The 20,303-nt window shown below is 30.8% G+C and overlaps 1 protein-coding gene across 1 annotated transcript in view; it reads right to left on the reverse strand.

The window, feature by feature from the left end:
- DIP-alpha (Dpr-interacting protein alpha) overlaps positions 1-20,303 on the reverse strand; it is a 74,128-nt gene that overhangs the window by 36,921 nt on the left and 16,904 nt on the right. The window contains exons 4-5 of the mRNA XM_065508803.1: positions 15,907-15,998; positions 15,628-15,756 (exon numbers count right to left, since the gene is read on the reverse strand). Of these exons, the coding sequence (XP_065364875.1) occupies positions 15,628-15,756; positions 15,907-15,998 (221 nt within the window). The remainder of the gene's footprint in view (positions 1-15,627; positions 15,757-15,906; positions 15,999-20,303) is intronic.

Here is a 20,303-nt window from a genome sequence, read left to right on the forward strand (position 1 = left end):
TTATTTGTAGTTGGCGATATATTGCCTCCGTTAGGCGAACTGTATGCGGAAATAGATTACATTCTATAAGTAATCTTGATATGGCTATAGAGTGCTTTCTGTAGGTAATCTTGAGCCGGCTATAGAGTGCTTTTTATAGGTTATATAGAGTTAGCTATAGAGTGAATACTATTGGGAATCTTGAGCCGGATATATATTGCTTTCGATGGGTAATTTGTTAACGGCTATAGGTGACCTCCTATAGCTAATCTGAAAGTAATCTGGAGCTGGCGGTAGATTGCCTGCTGAACTGTAGCCGACGATAGAGTTCATTCTATAGGTAATCTTGATAGGAGTGCATTCTATAGGTAATTTTGAGCCGGCTCTAGAGTGCTTTTTATAGGTAATCTTGTGTCAGCTATAGAGTACATTCTGTTGGTAATCTTGAGCCGGATATATATTACTTTTGATAGGTAATCTTTTCCCGGCTATAGATGACCTCCTATAGGTAATCTGGGACTGGCGATAGATTGCCTGCTCTAGGTTATTTGTAGCCGGCGATATATTGCCTCCGTTAGATAATCTGTAGACGGCGATAGAGTACATTCTACAGGTAATCTTGAGCTGGCTATATAGAGCCTTCTATAGATAACCTAGAGCCGAGTAAGGAGTGTCTTCTACAGATAACCTGGAGAACATTATTACTTTACTTTAATGAAGTACCTGACTTTTCTGTATTGTTGACGAACTACTCTTATAATTAATATAAGTAATTTGCTATCATTCCCAATCGAGCGGAATTTAACTAAGTAACAAGAAAGAGTTGAAGTAGGCGGCTGCCCTGTTTACTTCTCATTGGAAACAGTTGATAGTTTTACTTTTTCAAATTACATTAATGACTAGTGCAGAAGTTGTAATTTTGAGGATGAAGGTGAAATACCTACTCTTTCTTTGCTTTGATCTATCTAGGATAATGACAGCGACATCTGCAATCCATTTTTGCACGACCTGGAAAATCTATCGAGGGTGGATATTAGGAAGACGGATTCGTTTATTCGAGCATCGGGTTGTTTTGATATCAAACCGCTCATGCACTGAAAAAATCCTGATTGTGAATTGAATCTGTTATCTGTAATTATTCTTAAAAATTGGAATTACTTATGTCGAAATTTTTCTTAATTTCATTATAATGGTTGATTTTAACAGCTTTCGGATTTGATTTAAACACATAAAATTTAGAGAAATATATAAAATCTTTATTTATAGTAGATAGAACGATCTATATAATTCAATGTTTAAAGACGATTTCATGTAAATGTTAACAGCTTCCAGTGCGTCAACCATTGCGAGTTTGTCCCTACAGACATGAGCCTTAACAAAGCCCCACGAAAGATACTCTAAAGATGTTAAATCACACGATCTGACACGTGCTATGTGGCATGTGTCACAGTCATATTAAAACCACATGCCAGCCAATTCCAGCTCTTTCATTTTGGACAAAAAAGGTTTGGAATCATCACACGTTACCGCTCGCCATACACAGTAACGTTCCTGACTTGGTCGTCTTTGAAAAAGTACGGTCCAATGATGCCACCGACCCATAATCCATACCAAACAGTGAATATTTCGGAATTCAATGGCTGTTCATGCGATTCTTCTGACTGTTCTTCACACCAAATATGGCAATTTAGCTTGTTCACATATCCATTTAACCAGAAATGAGTTTCGCGTTGAACATAATTTTCCGATAAAAAGTAATTCACGGTCATCAACAACACTGCCGGATACAGCTGCGATATTTTTCTCTTCCCGCACTCTACGTAACACGCATACGTAATGTGGTTTCATGTTCAATAATGTAAATTTGGTGCGAAATTTACTCACAACATTCCGAATAACTATCAGAAGGTCGCCCAAACTGACCATAAAATTGAAGAAGTCCACGATGCCCTTTCTGAAATTGAAATCAATAATGTCCGTTTGTAAGTCGATTCATGGTTAAATTATAGACCAAACTAAGTATGTTTAAGAGTAACATGTTACATGAAAAAAGCTGAGCTGCAAGAAACAGCGTTGGTTGGTGAGGGGTAGAGTTAATTATGGACCAATTCATCATACTTGTTCACACTTGTTTATGTCCAATTTCATCACGATATTAATGTTAAAGTAATTTTCTGAGGGGACATTGTATGGGGACTAGGGACAAATGATGCCCGCCATACTTTAAAGTATAATTTCACAGTACTTAGATCTAATTTGTGCAAAATTTTATCAGGATTGCCGCGTAATCATCATATTTATGACTGCTCAAATAGTATTCCGGGATCACATTTATATGGGGGCTATTGGCTATTTTCAATATCAAATAAATCTTATCAACAGATAGTATTTGTGGAAAATTTCCGCCATCTAATTCCTTTCATGTTTTCAACAGATCGACAGAAGGACAGGCAGATGGACGGATGGGCATATATCATCTTAGAATCTTATGAGTACCCAGTCTTCCGATCGGGAATGTTAGTCCTATTGAATAGTAATACTGACACAATTTTTCAATACGATCGGTCAAGAACTCTCTGAATTAGAGGAGTTCTTAGAAAAATGTGTCCCAAATAGTTTAGAGAGCTATTTCTTCAATCTTTCTAAAAAAAATTTAAATATTTCCCAAAATCAAAAACTTTTTTTACTTTTGGGCCTTTTTTACCATGTACTAATTATAATTGATGTGATACAATTGGAATGATAAATGCCATATACCCCCCATATTTTTTTAAAGTGGGTATAAAAACAGGCCCTTAATATTTTGCTCATTTATACTAGTTATATTTGATATATATTAATCATACGCCACTGTAGATAATGCGAAAAATAGTAATGTATATAACTTTCATTGAAATTATTTTGAAAACAAAACCTAATTTAGAAAAAGAAAATATTTATGATCTATATGTAGCTATGTTTTTAATTCTGTTAATTTGTGTTATTTAAAGATGATCTTTTAAATAATACCACCATATTGCAGACTATAATAATACATCAATTTTCATTTTCAACACACTTTTACGTATAAAAATCAAACTCACATGCAAATGCTCTGAAATATACTGTGAAATGTTGTTTAATCAAATTTTATCAGCTATTTGCAAATAATGACATTAAGAATTTCCTGCCATATTACTCACAAAAGAATTTCTTTTGCATAAAGTCGTAAAATATTTGTAGAAACTTTTTGGTGCTGGCTGCAATACACACATGTTTGTATATATAAGTATTAATGGTTTGTATTCTTACGGTTAATAAACCAATATGAACATTTGTATATGACTGCCAAACCACAGGTTAATTTATTGTGCGGTTGTTGCTGTTGCAAATAAAAAATATACATACATTCATGCATATGTATATAAATAAAACATATTTTTTTTTTATATTATTACTCTTTTCCTTTAACCACTTAAAGTAATATTATACATATACACTCCACGCTACACATAAAGTGCATGCATGCCTGAAAATATGCAGCAGGAAATGTTGTAAAATTCAGACAGAAGTGCATGTAATACGTAAGACGCAGATGCATAAACATCCGGCATAAATTTACAAAGGATGTAATTAGTATTATTTATTTTGTGAAAATAACTTATAATATTTTTGAATTTTTTTTTTTAATATGTTTAAATGAATTTGCAGTAATGTTGGTTGGCTTTTGACTGGGATGGTGTATAAGACAGTTTCATTAAGTTGATTTGGTACACTAGGATGGTTTTAATTTTGCACTTTTTCTGTTCCCCGTTATCTAAAAACTAAATTCTGAAAATTTTAGCAAAATCGGATAACATTTAGCACATTTATTTGAAAATTCGAATTTTGGTTTTAAAAATTAAATATTTTAAAAAATTCAATTCAATTTTTTTGTGTATTCTTTACCCATAGATGAAATATGAAATATAACAAGTAAGAGAGCTATATTCGGCTGTGCCGAATCTTATATACCCTTCACCAAATTATACTTTAAAATAAAAATTTTAAATATTTTTAGATAAACAAAATTTAAATTTTTTTCCAGTTGTTTTTTCGAAATTGTTTTTTTTATTTTTTTTTAAATTTTAAAATTTTATATTTTTTTTTAATTTTAAAAAATTGTTTTTTTTAATATTTAGTGAAAAAAAATGTTGGTGAAAAAAAAAATTCGGGTTAAAAAATATTTTTTCCGATTTTGACCCATTGTAGGTCCAACTTACTATGGTCTTATATACGTCGTTGCGCAGGTCTTTGAAATATCTATCATTAGATATCGATATTGTCTATATTAATGATTTAGTAATCCAGATATCGGTCAAAAATAGGACAAAAATCGAGGTTGTCCTGGTTTTTTCCTTATATCTCAGCCATTTGCCGGAAGAATTTCGGAGATATTGATGTATCATTCGTGTATGTAAGTTATTTGGGGGCTTCAGAAAGTTGATTTCAACACACAGACGGACATGGCTATATCGACTCCGCTATCTATAACGATCCAGAATATATATACTTTGTGGGGTCGCAAATGAAAAATGTAGAAATTACAAACGGAAGGACAAACTTATATACATATACCCTTGCCACTCATGGTGAAGGGTATACAAATGTTCGGTTATAGAAAAGCCTTTTAAATTGGTATCAACAAAATTAAAAATTATAAAACTTCATACATATCTCAAATTTTTCTTTATCAAATTTCTTTTTAAAATAAATTTCCAAAAATTTAAAAATTTTTTTTCGATTTTAATGAATGTTAAATAAAATTATATTGGCTTAACTCTGTAATAAATATTTTGTATTTTATAACCAAATATCTATGGTTAAATAAAATACAAAAACTATAATGTTTTTGACAATATTAATTTTTTAATTTTTTTATGGAGAACTTGAAATAAAATGTGCAAACTCTAAATGTTATCCAATTTTGCTTAAATATTCAGCATTTTGATTTTAGTTTCAAAGATTTTAGAAATAAAAAAATTACAAATTTATGTAAATTTGCAAAAAAAAAATATTTTAAAATTTCTATAATACCCATTAATCAGCAATGGCCAAAAGGAATTGATTTAACTACACAGTGAAATAAAAATGAAAAATATGTACCATCAATTTCAATGGTAAAAAGGTGGTTTGCTGAATTACAATGTACCCTTACCAGCATGAAAAATGTCTAACGTTCTGAACGTCCAGTTGAGGTCTCAACTCTCAAAACAATTGAACAAATTCTCGAGAGATTTTAGAAGCCAATATTAAATGATCACTTGGGTGATGCTCTACTGGCATACTGGTCTAATAAAATAAAACTTTTAATTTTCAAATACGAATATCTCCTAAGCTATAAGAGATAATTGATAAATACTATAAGATTTTTTATAATGCTTGACTTTATTTCTTTATTTGTAATTTTTTTTTCAAATCGGAATCCAAACGAGAGGATCCCAAAGTGACCTACTTTGGGATCCCCTGACCGCGTCCCTGGTGAATTCATGAGGTCCAAACTCAAAACTTGAAAAAAATTTCATCCAAATTGGACTAAGCGTTTAGAAGTTAGAGATTTATTTCCATCTATATTTTTTCTATACTACGTGGACAAAATAAGATAGACATATTATACATCAATATTAATTGTATCTTCTTTTCAAAAATGTTTAAATATATTAAAAATTAAAAACTTCATAGAAGAGTTTTTGCAAAAAAAAGATATTTTTTTTTTTATTGAAAATTAAAATTTTTAATTAAATTTTACAATTATATAGACATTTTTTGTCGAAATGCAAAAGTGAAAATTTGGATTTAGATTTGTTATTGAGAATCCCACAATTCCCAAAAAACTTTTAAAAAATCCCAAAATTGAATTTTTTTTTATTTTTGGATCTATTGAAGTCACCAAGCTCGGGGCTGTGAAATCCCTTTGCATAATATTGAAAAACAGATTGGGACATACAAAACAGGTCTTAATTTTTTGAAAGCAGCTATGCGATTTTAGAATATGTTGTCTAAAGTTGAAATTTTCATAAAAAATAGGTCTATTTCGGAAGGTTCTGGACCACGCAATAATACAAATTTTGATATTGTTTTACTTTTATAATATTTCCCAAAATGTTACCTTACAGAGAAATATAAACACATTATTTATCTTTTTCTCATTTTCTGTATAATTTAAAATTAATGTAGTTACTTTTTTCGAAAATTTTTTTTTATTTTTTTTTAAGTTTGAATGCACATAACTTTTGTCTCAGTAGAAACTTTTTACCATTTCTTTCTTAAGATTATTAATAAATTTGTTGTTAATTCAAAAAAAGACACTTGAAGAAAATCTGGAATGAATTGGATCCGTTATTAGCAAAATAGCAGACCAAGGTAGGCAAAAAGAATAAAATTTTACTTTTCAAATGCGAATAACTCGTAAACTATAAGAGATAGTGTATGGCTAAAGCAATGCTTTTTGTAGATCATTGTAATACATTCCATATGTATAAAAATCTTTCAAATCGGATCGAAAACAAAAATTTTTCATCATTTTTAATTTTTGATATACCCGAGGTGCCCCACTTTGGGGCATTGTGGCTCGGTCCCCCCTTGGTTGTTTAAGCCTAAATTCAAAACTTAAACTGATCGATACCTGCTCTATAGCCATGGGAAATTTTATTATTATATATTTTTTTCAGATCCCCCACTGTGACACAAGCACACATTAGAGTGCTTCAAGGCTGTATGTACGAACAAGTTTAAGATCCCTCACTAGAATTATTCTATGTATTGTAGAAGCACATTGTGTAAAATATTGGGATAGAATAACGTTAAATAGTGGCGCAACGACGCTGAAATTTTGAGGTGCATTTACAAGGGGAAACACATTTAATGTTTTCAGTTTTTGTAAAAATTTTGCCATTAAAAAATTACTTTTGCAATTTGATGTAAAATAAGCGCAGTGTATATGTTATTATCGTGCTAATGTAATATAGAAGATAAAAATTGGTTAAAAAATTTTGAAGTCATTTAAAATTCCTCAGGCCATTAAAAAAAAATAAAAAAAATTTAATATTTTTTTCCGAAATCAAAAACTTTTTTGATTTTTTTTCAAAATGGGCCATTTTTTTCTTAATTAAAGCTTAGATATTTTCCTTGAAGACCTATTTGGTCGCTTAGTGGGATGCGAGTTCGATATCTGTCAAAAAAAAATGTTTTTTTGCTCAACAGAAAGCTCAGATATTTTCCTTGAAGACCTATTTAGTCGACCTATTTGGTTGCTTAGTGAGATGCGAGTGGGATATTTAGCAAAATAAATGTTTTGTAACTCAAGATATACAATTTTTAATGTTTTTTGTGGCAAAATAGAACTTTTTTCCAAAATGGGCCCTCTTTTTAAATTTTTTTTTGCTCAAATGAAAGCTTAAGCTTTAAGAGCTTTTTGGTCTCTTTCATCGGAAGACATCGATTTTAAAAGTTGGTTCACTTGACGTGAAATCCCCCATATATATTTCATTAAAAATGGTTAACCGTCTTACAAAAACCGTTTTGTCAAAAAACCGAAAAGTTAAAGAAACCGAAATCGGTGGAGTTTACAAAGACGAAAAAAACGGTTGACCGGTTTTTGGTTTCGGTTTTGGATACTCTAGTTTCAATATTTGGAATTTCTAATGGAAAGATAGCGGAATATTGTATCCTTTTGGGCCGATTTTAATTATACAGTACAAAAATGGAAATTAAGGCCCTAATTTTGTAAATCACGTCACAAAGTGATATTTATAAAACAAAAACAAATTTTTAAAATTTTTGAAATTTTGTTTTTGCTTTCCATATAAATATCACTTTGGTGGCGTGATTTACAAAATTAGGGCCTAAAACTTTGACAATTTCAATCGGTTAGAAAATAACTGAGTTACGGTATTTTGAATCAGGATGCTCCCTAAAAAGAAAAGAAAACGCAAAAGCATTTATATGAAAAAATTTAAAAAGTCGACATGTTATTACAAAAATGAGCGTAATTCATTAATTTTTTGATTGCGTTTTATTTACTTATATGTTTTGGACAGCTTCGTTAGTATGTTTTTTCACTAAAATAAGAAACAAATATTTACTGCCTCGCGTGAAGAAAATGAAAGTTTTTTGAAGAAATTGCGTTTTTTGAAACTTAAACGACCTTAAGGCAGCCATTTTCACGATCGGTCCTCAAAATGTAGAAAAACTTTCTGGATTATTAATCTCCGAAAAAATATCTTTCAGTTGAGTGGAGTCACATTATTGAATATATCATGATATCTTACTGTTATAGCAAGTATGTTAAAAATCTTGTGTTTTTGGTTTAGTTGTCAATTTTGTGAATGTAACTTTAGTTAAATTTTTAACTCCATCCAAATTAATTAGGTTTTTATGTAAAATTTATCATTAATAACATAATGGCTATGAAGGAAAGTTGTTGTTAGTGAGGAGCAATATGAAAGATTTTAACAAGATACACTAGTAATGGGGGAACGGATAAAATGTGAAGTTGTTTTCTTTTAATGGATTTAAATTTTTTTATTAAAAATAGTTCTTTGGAATATCAGTTTGTGGATACATTGTAAAATATGTGAACAAAAATGGATTTTTCAATGTTTTCAGAACTAACGTAAAAATCATAATTTTAAATATTCTTGCAATACAAGTTAGATATCCTGACATACCCACCAATGTGACTATACTCAAATGAAAGAGATTTCTTTGTAGATTAATAAAAGATAGAATTAATAAAGAAAATATTTAAAGGTTTGGAATGTCGTTGGTGAAATACTATGCGAATAATACAAACAAATGGTGTAAATTATGCAAATATTATATATCACTATATCTTTAAAACTAGGGCTGCTAGAAAAAAACAAATACCGTCATCGTAATCAGCATTTTTAATTTAACTAAAAACAATTGGCATAAGTCTGGAAAATATTGGTGTATTGCCCCTTGGTAAATTATACCTTTCTTTTGAAAGCCTCTCATATAAAATCGTTTCCATATAGTATTTATTTCAGTAAATTTTTAACTAAAAAATTCTAAAAAAAATATTACCTTGACTTAGCTCTTCAAAGTGAATAAATGCCAATTATGAGTGTTAGAGTGTGTGCAAGAGTTTTTGTTTGTCTCTCTGACGTAGTTGATAAATGTAATCTTTATGTTTACACCACGACTAAATGGACAAATGGAGTATGCTGAAATCTAAGCACAGGATACATTTTTGTTTATTTGTTTATACAAGTACTTGCACGTTATCAGTCAAGTAAACAACAAAAAAGAACATGCTTACAAACTGGGAATAAAACTACACAGACAAGTTGAAATGCAACATCAGAAAGCACACATAACCGAATGCAACATACTCTCAACACACCGGTAGTGTTGCTGTATCCTGTAAGCAACTGTTACAAGGCAGGCCAACAAGAAAAAAATGATGACGAAATCAAATGGTGCAGAATCATGGAAGCACGTGGTTGGGACATTTTTAGCTCTAAACGTCCCAACATCAAGTAGATGGATGCATGTAGTTTCAATAAAAACTACATCATATTCATGTGAAAAGGTGTGTGATTCTATGTGAGTACTTACAGTGATATGTTGCTATATGTTGTGTAGCAATTATGAATTTTGCAACGTTGAGCAATGTAACACAAAACGAGCAGCCAAAATGAACAACAATCAAAACACTAAGCTTAACAGGATTTGAAGACATTTATTCACACGAATACTCACACACAAGTCTTTCTCAGACCATCAAAACCATGTTCATTATGACTAAAACTTAAGATCATTATGATGTGGTAATTGAGGATAGAAACTGAAGGTAGAAAAAGAAAGAACATAACTGATGATTTATCAAAAGGGTGTATGAAAAAAACAATATTTTCTATAAAAATCTTTAAGAATGTTGAATGTTTGATTTGCAAAATCATTAGATGTACTTTTGCTTCCAAAGTCCTAAATCCGGATAAGGGTGGCTTCAGTTAAACTCAAGTGTAATAAATTCTGTGCTCATGGGTCTAGTATGACAACTGAATACATTCCTAAGGATCAATAACTCTTTACAAAACCTCCCAAACTCTAAACCTTATCCAAGAATGGACTATTGGAAAATGTAGATCGAATCTGTAAACTATATTCATGTTAATAGGAGATCGTTCTCATTAGTAAATGTAAAGAAGCTAACAATGATCAAGATTTATATTTTTCTTCTGGAACAAAGAAAATTGGACGTGGAAGTAATTGAATTGATTGATAAAGAAGTGGCCACTTAAAATCGGTACGCACTGTAGTAATCATAACAATGCCGCCTGTTATCAAAATAGAAAAATATTTATATACGTTTTTAACAACAAATCTACCATTATTTTACGATGAATTGCAAGTCATTATGTTTAGTTTTAAAAAGTGTAGACATAGTGGAAAAATAAGCTAGAGAAAATATTGTGCACAAATATCTAGAAAATCCGACTTTGTCGGGTTATAAGATAGCCAAAATCTGATTTTTGGCAGTTATCAGATTAAAAATTGTACGTCTCGGCAGCTCGAGGTTGTGTGGCCTTTAAATATGAAGACGTTAAATTAAACAAAAATATTAATTTTGCAGTCAATCCGCAGATGCGGTTTGAAGAGTCAAGCTTTTCAGACATGTTTTTAAAGAATTTTCAGAATTATATATAAAAAGAGAGTTTGGAAAAGTGATTGCTGTCATTTATAAGACATCACACATCTGATTCAAAGTTTTAGCCAAGTTGTCATTACTCAATGACAAGTTGTCATTACTCAAATACAACTATGAAGTGGTATAAAGAGAATAATATTGATGTTACTTATACCAAAACACATCAATTAAACAAATTGTCCAAATCTTCGTCCAATCAAGATATATTGGGCAATTGTTAAACGTAAATTGAAAAAGAGTGCAGGTACAGTAAATAACCAGATTTTTATGAGAACAAAGTGGAATAAATATGCTGGAATAACGTGGGAGGGATTGGAAAGAAAAGTTGTGGAGCTATTAATGGGAGGCATAAGAAGAAAATCCAGAAAATTTATTCGCAATAAATACACATAAACCTACAGTTATATTTTTTTTAAAGCCTAATAAATTACCTTTAATTCCTTGCATAAAATGTTAGCATACGTTGTTTCATTTAAAAGTTATGCTCGCTTTAATCCGTACCGATTTTAAGTGGCCACTTCTTCGTGACTAAAAAGTGAAAATATCATAATCAGCAATATATTCTATTTTAGTGTTTTAATGGGATTCGATGATTGATAAAAACATGGGTTTTTGGAACATAGTCTCCTTTTCAACATAGTCTCTTTTCAGCTCAATGCATTTTGTCCAACGTTTCCCCAACTTTGTTATCTCTTTCTAAAATTTGATTTGTCGAGGTCACCAAAATAGGTATTTTTGTTAGATGATTTCATAATTTTAGTCAAATCTTCTTCCGCCGCGACATTTCTTAGTCATCTGTGAAAAGCATTCTCATTTCCCAAGTGACCATTCAAAATTGAAAACACTGTCAAAGGACATGCCTATGGCTTCCACAATATCTTGTACTTTCAATCTCTGATTGGGCAACACCATAACGTGATTTTTTTCATTGTTGTTCGGGCACAACGAAATTTAGTAAACCACTTTTTTACCATCAAGCTTAGCCTTTATATGAATGATTTTTTCCGCAAAAAGTAATTCTTAATGAGCAGATGAAATTTTTCCTCAAGCCACGAGGTAGTCTGATATCGATGACTGTCAAACACAAACTAAATGACGCAGCTTATTCAAATTTTGACAGGAGTCAACTGACATATGCCTGTTAACAGGAGCAGTATTGGCCTTTCAGTTAAGAGCCATGATATTAAAAAAAGTCTCGGAGTTATTGATGACTCATTCTTGTATTTTGTTATGCACTTAAGATATTTTCGCGGCTATTGCTCGATATAGATGGATTCCATTGATCCATATTTAAGCAAAATAACTTTTTAGTAGTATATACATTAGGCTGGATCGATTTGTATGGATGATCAAAAAGTCAAAATCGTATAGCAGAAACGCAGTCTACGGAAAATTCTAAGAAAGTTTCTTCAAGAAACCATAGGTCTAAAATCAATGGCTAAGTAATACTGTACGATTTTTTCTTGAAAAAAATCGACCAATCTAATATACATGACAGAAAAGTGAAACTACCATCACTACGAAAATGGTTAAGTAAATCAATATCATATTCGCCCACACCTGTTCGCGATCAAAGAGCTGTAGAATATATATAGAAGCAATAGTTGAGTGTTACGTTTTCCATCGATCATTGAAGCCATAAATAATGAAATATTAGGCACGAAACACCTAAAGCGACTCTATTTTCATGACTCAACAAGAGTTTGCAAAACCATTGGCATCTACTCATGCTGCAATTTCAAAACATTTGCAAGCAGCAGGATTCATCCAAAAGCAGGGAAATTGGGTACTGTGAATTGAAGCTGTGAGACTTTGAAAGACGATTTTGTATGTCCGAAATTATGCTTGAACGCTACAAAAGATAATCATTTTTGCACCGAATCATTAGTTGCGATGGATGGATCCATAACGATAATACGAAGAATAAGAGATCGTATGTGAAGCCTGGCGAACCGAATCAACACCAAAGCCAAATATTCATGGCCCTAAGGTAATTCTCTGTATTTGGTGAGACAAAAAGGGTCCTATCTATTATGAGCTGCTGAAATCTTTCAGACCATCACAGATATCCTAGACCGTACGAACTGATTCTTTTGAAGCGAGCATTGGCCGATAAACGCTCAGAATATGCGGGCAGTCATGAAACCATAATATTCCATTATGACAACGTTCGGCCATATGTTGCAATACCTGAAAAAAACCATTTAGAATGAAGTGGTTCATGTGAGGAATTAAATTCTGGGAATTTAGGATCTCATAAATTAACTTGTACAATAATTTTAGTGGACGAACCGTACAATCACGGGTTCAACACTGGCTGCGAAAATCAACAACAGAGAGTGTCTACAACAGAGTATCAACAGCACAGGGTGTGAGCAGAGAGAATTCAACTCAGAGAGTGTGGAGCAGTGGAGTTTAGATCAGCAAAGAGGAGTCAACAGAGTGTGTCTTCAGAGGGTAGCCAACAGAGAGAGTCACGAGAGATGAAACTCAGCCATATTGAAGAGCCACAAGACAAAGAAGAAAGTAGCCAAGAACACAACAAACACAATATCAACCAGCATACAACGCAAACAACCATTCAGTATAACAAATAAAATACCACACACACAGATCAACAACAAACAAACAGTTGCTGAGGATCAAACAATTTAATAACAACCGCTATCGGTTCCAACAATTTTATAATGTAGCTATAAAGCTACAACAGATTTACATCCATGGAGTGAGGAGAATAGGGCACTGGCTCACGGCAAGACTGGAAGTGATTTGTCTTTGAAGTAACACTCGGATAAATTAGGAACTAGTGGGCAGAAGTGGTAAGGCACCGGAACGTGTCACATGATAGTTCACGGAGCAGCAGCAAATTTTTCTCAATAAAGAAGCATTCAATTTGCATTGTGTCTCAATAAATAAAGTTAAGCAGAATTACTCCAGCTTCAAACACGGAATAACCGGAGGTTCCTTACATTGCACTATAGTTAACCCTCCGTTACTCGCAATCATTTTAAAACGAGACTAGTCGCAACGTATCAAATTGATATCAATAAATAAAAAGCCGCGTTTGAAAATAATCTCTGGACTTTTTATTTCGTAAACATAAAAACAATATTAAATTCAAAGTACTTAAAAGAGTAATAAAAATAAAATTTCAGTAAAAATATATTTTTATTCAAAAACAGCTTAAAATTTTGGGTGTTTAAAAAAATTTACAATAAAAAAATGTTTTTGCGAGTATCAACCAGATCAGTTGCGGAGGGTTAATTTTATCTACTTTTTAGGCCATAATTAATTTCAGCCAAAGTTTTGGACCGATATGGCTGAAATTTGGAATTTAAGAGTTTTTCATGAGCACGTACAGCTGGATTTGTTTGATTTTTGTAATAGTGAATATTTTTAGGGTTGCAACCATATGAAAAAAAAATAAAAAACTCAATATTTCAAAAACTAACTGATAAATTTTTTTGAAATTCGTCACGATGAAAATACCCAAGGGGCTAACAAAATGGCGTATAAGATATTCAGACAAAATCTTCTTAAAAAGTCGTTTATTTTCCGTGAGCCTTGTGTCAGCTTAACGATACCTTTTGCTTTGCGAAACTAAATCTTGTTTTGAAAAATTATATAAATCAATTTCACTGAAAATAAAATTGTAAACAGCATAGATTTTTTTTTATTATTTTTTTCACATTAGAAAGTTCTTTATATTCCCTCTCTTCTCCATATTATTCACGATTTCTTTCTTTTTGTTTAATAAATTATAAAAACGTTAATTTATATCAAAATTACGCTTGCAAATGTAAACTTCGACTGCCCATGAAAACCTAATATGCAGTTATTTGCTTTGATATATTCTTATTTATTATTATTAGGGCAAAACATTATTTTTGGCCAAGAAAAGGGGTCAAATTACCTGCCTTATAGTCCAGACCTTGCCCCGTCCGAATACTCTTCGTTCAAAATTCTTGTTCTTCCAGAAAGATGGGAAAAGGTCATTGGTAACAATGGCCAATACTTTGAATAAGTGTATATGTATTGTAAAAATTCCGCATTTTTAAGTCATACAGCCAATTTCAAAAAGAATTTTAGCTTAAATGCCCGTATATATATATTGAATTAAACATGCAAACAATCGTAACAAAAGATTTTCCTGTAAAGTTTGTTGTTATATACTTAAGATATTTTCGCGGTTAGGGCTTGATATCTATGGATTCCTGTTCTGTATTATTCTTGTTAAACCAAAGACTGTTTGTGATTAAAAAATTGTAGAATATACATAGAAGCAACGATTGATTGTTCTGTTTTCCATCGAATATTGAAGCCATCAATAATGAATTATTACGCATAGAAGATCTAAAGAGACTATAGAAATACTGGTGAAGCTACACGATGTGTTGATGTTTAGACTATTTTTATGATCACTTTTTTTTGAATTACTCAGCTTATTGAGAATTGGACTAAGTGATTTTGTGGAATGTCTCAAAGACACAGATTTTTGATTTTGCATCCCAATACATCACTGTGAAAATATAACTGAGTCAAATTTTTTCTGTGTCCACACTTTACAATTAAATAGCAAAAAATAAAAATAAATCCAATGTTTTTGCACTAAATTAGATAAACATTAAAGAAATGCAACCAACTTAGAGTAAAAACGTAAAGGGAAAAGTAGCATAAGAAAGAAAATGAAAAAAGTACCGAAAGGTAAATAAGCCAACAAGGAAAAAAAGGAAGGTAACTAACCATCATAATTTTTTCATACTTGCTCTTACTTGTCATTGTCTCCACATCTAGGGGTAATTAATGAGCTGTATTTAACTTTTTTTATTACACTTTTTGCCCTCAAGTAGAGTTTTTTTTTTGTCTTTTACACTACATGTATCTTAAATGTGGTTTTTACTGGCTCATAATAAAATGTATATGAATTTTATATATAAGAATAAAAAAATACTTACAATGTATACTTAAGGATATCCTTTTGGAAACCGATGGTGGCACACCATTTGATGCTATGCAGAGATATGAACCCATTTCATTGCGAGAAATTTTTGTTAGTTTTAAAACCTCGCCACGATAAGAAGACACTATAAATTTGTTTAAAATTGAATGAAAGAGAAAAAGAAAATGAAAACACACATATTTAAAAGTGGTCAAAGTTGGAAAATAGTTTTTGTGTAGTAATTTATAATAGTAGTCAATGGTTTTATTTAATTTAATTTAATTTAATTACTTACCCAAAGTTTTGGTGCCAACATTGTCTTTTAAAATAATTTCATTGCCATCCTCACGACGCCATGTTACAATGGGTTCTGGGTAACCGCGAGCTCTGGAAAGAGAATCACACAAAAATTAATTACAATAAATTAGTTTACATTGTTTGATAATTATATAAATTAAAATGATTATTGAAAATTATGCCTTAAATGCATTAAAAAGGGAAAAAACCTAAAGTAATTGTCAAATTATTTATAAATTTTTAACGTTGAAATCTTAATAATTTGGTCTGGTGACAAATACATTCGTATTTATAAATCTTATTACAGTGAGTGTGTTAATTAAATGAAAAGCCTATAAAATACACAGCACTAAAACTGATTTTTATGGCTGCTAACACAAATATAAATCAACAGCAATAAAGCTAAGCAGTATAACAAAAACTGTATAAAAACGGAAACACTAGCAGAATAACCACAGTACTGACCCCTTCGCAATACGAAACGTACCAAAGAGCAATAAGCAAAAAAAGTAACAAGAATTTTATTTCTACCCAACCCAAAAAGGAAAAAATAAATGTTTTTATGACCTTTTTTATGCCACCAGACACAGATAAATAAATATTAGGAAGACCCTTATTTTGCCCTTTTTAGATTTTTGATGCTCTCAAGGTCTAAAACTGTTCTCCGTCATCTAAAAATCAAATGTCCCATTTTTTTCTATTTTTATTTTACCTGTTCATATGACTGGCGCAAAGTACAAGTCACAGTTTTGAAGATATTTCTTAAATTTTTTTTTTCGGCCCGAGGACGAAGCCTGTTGAAAATGACTGAAATCGGTTCATTATTTCATCTAGCCCCCATACAAATGTCCTCCCGAAATTGGACTTTTCGCTCATAAACATTTAATTTATGTTGGCATCTACACAAATTTCTCTCCAAATAAGTTTTATATATACCGAGTTAATGTCAACAAATTTTATAATGATCGGTCCATAATTGGTTAAAATTGGTCATAGCTCCCATATAAGACCCGCTTCCGAAAATCACTTTAACGAGCATAAATCTCTTAAAAATGTTGGTATAAACTAGTGTTTATAAAAAACCGACTTTTTAAAAAACCGGTTTGTCGGTTAACCGAAAATTGGCTTTTTTTAGAAAACCGGTTTTTCGGTTAACCGACATCGAAAAAACCGGTTAAACCGGTTAACCGTCATATATATGTAGAAAACATTAAATGTCCAATAAAGTATACACAACTTTGAAATTTTTAGTTTTTAGTAGCCAGGAATAATGGTTAATGTTAAATAACTATAAATGTACAAAAGTGCAAAGTCCATTCCATTTTGTAAAAATTTCAAAATTATTATCTCAGTCAAATGGAATTGAGTATAAATATGTTACTAAATATATAATACTTGTTTTAATTATTGTTTTTTTCATTAAATTTCAACCAAAAAATGTAAAATTAATTAAATATTTAATAATTTTGAAATTTATTATCACCTCGAATTTTTGATATGAAACAGAAAATGTTACAAGTCCCAAAAAAGGACCTATAAGATGCAAACGCGCTTCGTCTTAGCTGTGATTATTTGTTATTATAAATCATACCAAATAATTAATAAAACTCCATTATCAGATTTCATGGATTTCAATATTTCTGAAAAGGACTTTGTACACTAAGCTAACGAAATGATTAATAAAGTAAAATTTTAAGAACAAAACACACGAATGAAGTCAAATTTATTGAAAGAAGGTAGGTACATCAAATTCAATTTAACGTTTCGTAAAATCATCACAAAATTTATAATGAATCGTTATTAAAATTTAGTTTAACTTCCAGAATTATGCGGAATTTAATTTTTAATAGTTTCAATATGTGCAATTTATTCTGAAAAAGTTTTTCAGTAAACTCATCATCCTCTACTATTTAGAATAACTGTAATTCTTAAAAATATTAATCTAAAGAGGTTTATATTGTAAATCAGCAGTATAGGTTTCAAATCAGACCGAATGTTTGATATAATGTGTACACAATGAATATAAAAAATGCACAAAGACATTAGATTTATTAATTTAAGTCCCAAATTTTAAAAACCGGTTAACCGAGTGATAAAAACCGGATAAACCGGTTAACCGAAAATCAACATTTTAAATTAACCGGTTCGCAAAAAACCGAGATTTCAAAGAAAAACCGGTTTTTCGGTTAACCGGTTATCCGGTTTATAAACACTAGTATAAACACAAAATTCAACACAAATAACTTCCATATAAACATAAATCACACGACCTAATTTCATGGCGATAGGTCTATAATTAGTCATAGCGAAAATCATTCGAGCTCGAGCTTGGCCGAACATACTTCCTTACTTGTTTTTATCTGCTTACAACTTTTTATAAGTTAAGCTGATGCAAAAAATTAAATAATCCGCATTTTCATACTAAATGCTATAAAAAATTAAAAGTTCAACTTTAGCCTTAAATTGCTCAACAACTGCTGAATCGATTTTAATGAAATTAAAATTGGAGAAAAATGCAAGAAACTATCTGTCCATCAAAAAAAATTTCTAAGATATGTCTATCAGTTCAAAAGTTGCAGAGTTTTGGCCGATGAAAAACGATAATGAGCCACTGTGCGACGTATTTAAGACCATAATAAGTTGGACCTACAATGGGTCAAAATCGGAAAAAATATTTATTAACTCGAATTTTTTTTTCACAAAAAAAAAAAAAATTAATTAAAATAAAAAAAAGTTTAAAAAAATAATTTAAAATTTAAAATAACAATTCAAAAAAAAAAAATTCAAAAAATGATTAGTGTTTACCTAAAAATATTTAAAATTTCTATTTTGAAGTATAATTTGGTGTAGGGTATATAAGATTCGGCACAGCCGAATATAGCTCTCTTACTTGTTGATATACACTGGTGCATATTCCTATAAACGCACACTACTTTTTTTAAAAAAGATTGTAAAAATTAAACATGAACATATTTAAGGGGCTACAAATTTATTTATTAAATTAGTTAAGACTTCACTTAAAATATTGTTTACAAAAAAAATTCATTTGTACTTTATTTATTTTGTTTTACTTCATTTTTGAGATTAACAACCATTTTTAAGGGTATTTTCCTATAAACGCACTTTAATATATGGGCCACTGTAGCATTATTAATAATGTGTGGATGATCCTTTGTTATGAATTTTTTTCAAAAATGAATACAAGAGTATTGACTTGTTTAATTCTTAGTACTAGCTCTGTCACAGTCATTATGCTTTCATTCTGGGCATTATTTGCATAAACTTTACGGGCTATCCCCACAAGTTCTCCATTGGGTTTAAGTCCGGACTACAAGCCGGCCAGTCCCACAGAGGAATGCTATGTTCATTAAACCAAAATTTCGATTGCTTAGAAATATGGATTGCAGCATTATCTTGTTGGAATATGCAATCTTCATCAATCTTTTCATCCACAAATGAGAGATGAGCATCTTCCAACAGTTCGTTATAAATCGCACTATTCATTTTTTCGGAACAAAACATATTTTCGACTTGCCAACTGCAGAAAATGCTGCCCAAACCATAACACTGCCACCACCGAAATTACGTTTTGACATCCGAACATCGTTTGATCTGAAATCGTGACAATAGCATGAGTATGAGTCAGGACCGTCTAAATAATTTTTTTTTCGTCGGAGAAAATTACTTTTTTCTACTCATCTGTCCATTTCATATATTTTGTTGCGAATTTTAGACGGTTTTCTTTATGGTGCCTTTTTAGTATTGGTTTACATTTTAGCTTTTTCCATTTTATGTTTTCATCGTTTCGTAAAATGTGTGCAACGTGTTTGGAAGTCACTGGAAGATTCAATTTATTCTTTATTTGTGTGGAATTCAATTTGTTGCGGATTGCTTCTTGTTTTATTAGATTAAGTTGTCTTCTTGTTAGGTTTGTATTTGCCTTTGTATGTTTACGAACTCTATAATTTTGACCTTTCTTGAAGAAATTTCGCACCACACTTTCCGAACGATCGATTTTACGTCCAATTTCTCTATTGGAACATCCTTGGCCGTGAAAAAATTTAATTTGAATATTTTCTTTATCGGACAGAAAAGTTCCCTGGGCATCTTTAAAAATGATGAAATTTATTCATTCAAATAGAAAAAGTTGCAGTATATTGAGATGGTACTATTAGAAACGTACCTTTGGTTGAAAAAAAAAACTAAATAATATTTTATTTTTGGTAACTTTTTTAAAAACAAATTTCACGTCTGCGTTTATACGAATCTTCCCCTTAAATTAGCACCAAGAACATTTGATCGCATAATTAAGGCAAACAACAAGAATAAGAAAAAAACTTGTTTACTTTCAAAAAGTACCGTTAAGTTATCTCTCATTAAAAAAGTTAAATTTAG

The sequence above is a fragment of the Calliphora vicina genome, chromosome 4 (genome assembly GCF_958450345.1).
Source record: "Calliphora vicina chromosome 4, idCalVici1.1, whole genome shotgun sequence".
Lineage (NCBI taxonomy): Eukaryota > Metazoa > Arthropoda > Insecta > Diptera > Calliphoridae > Calliphora > Calliphora vicina.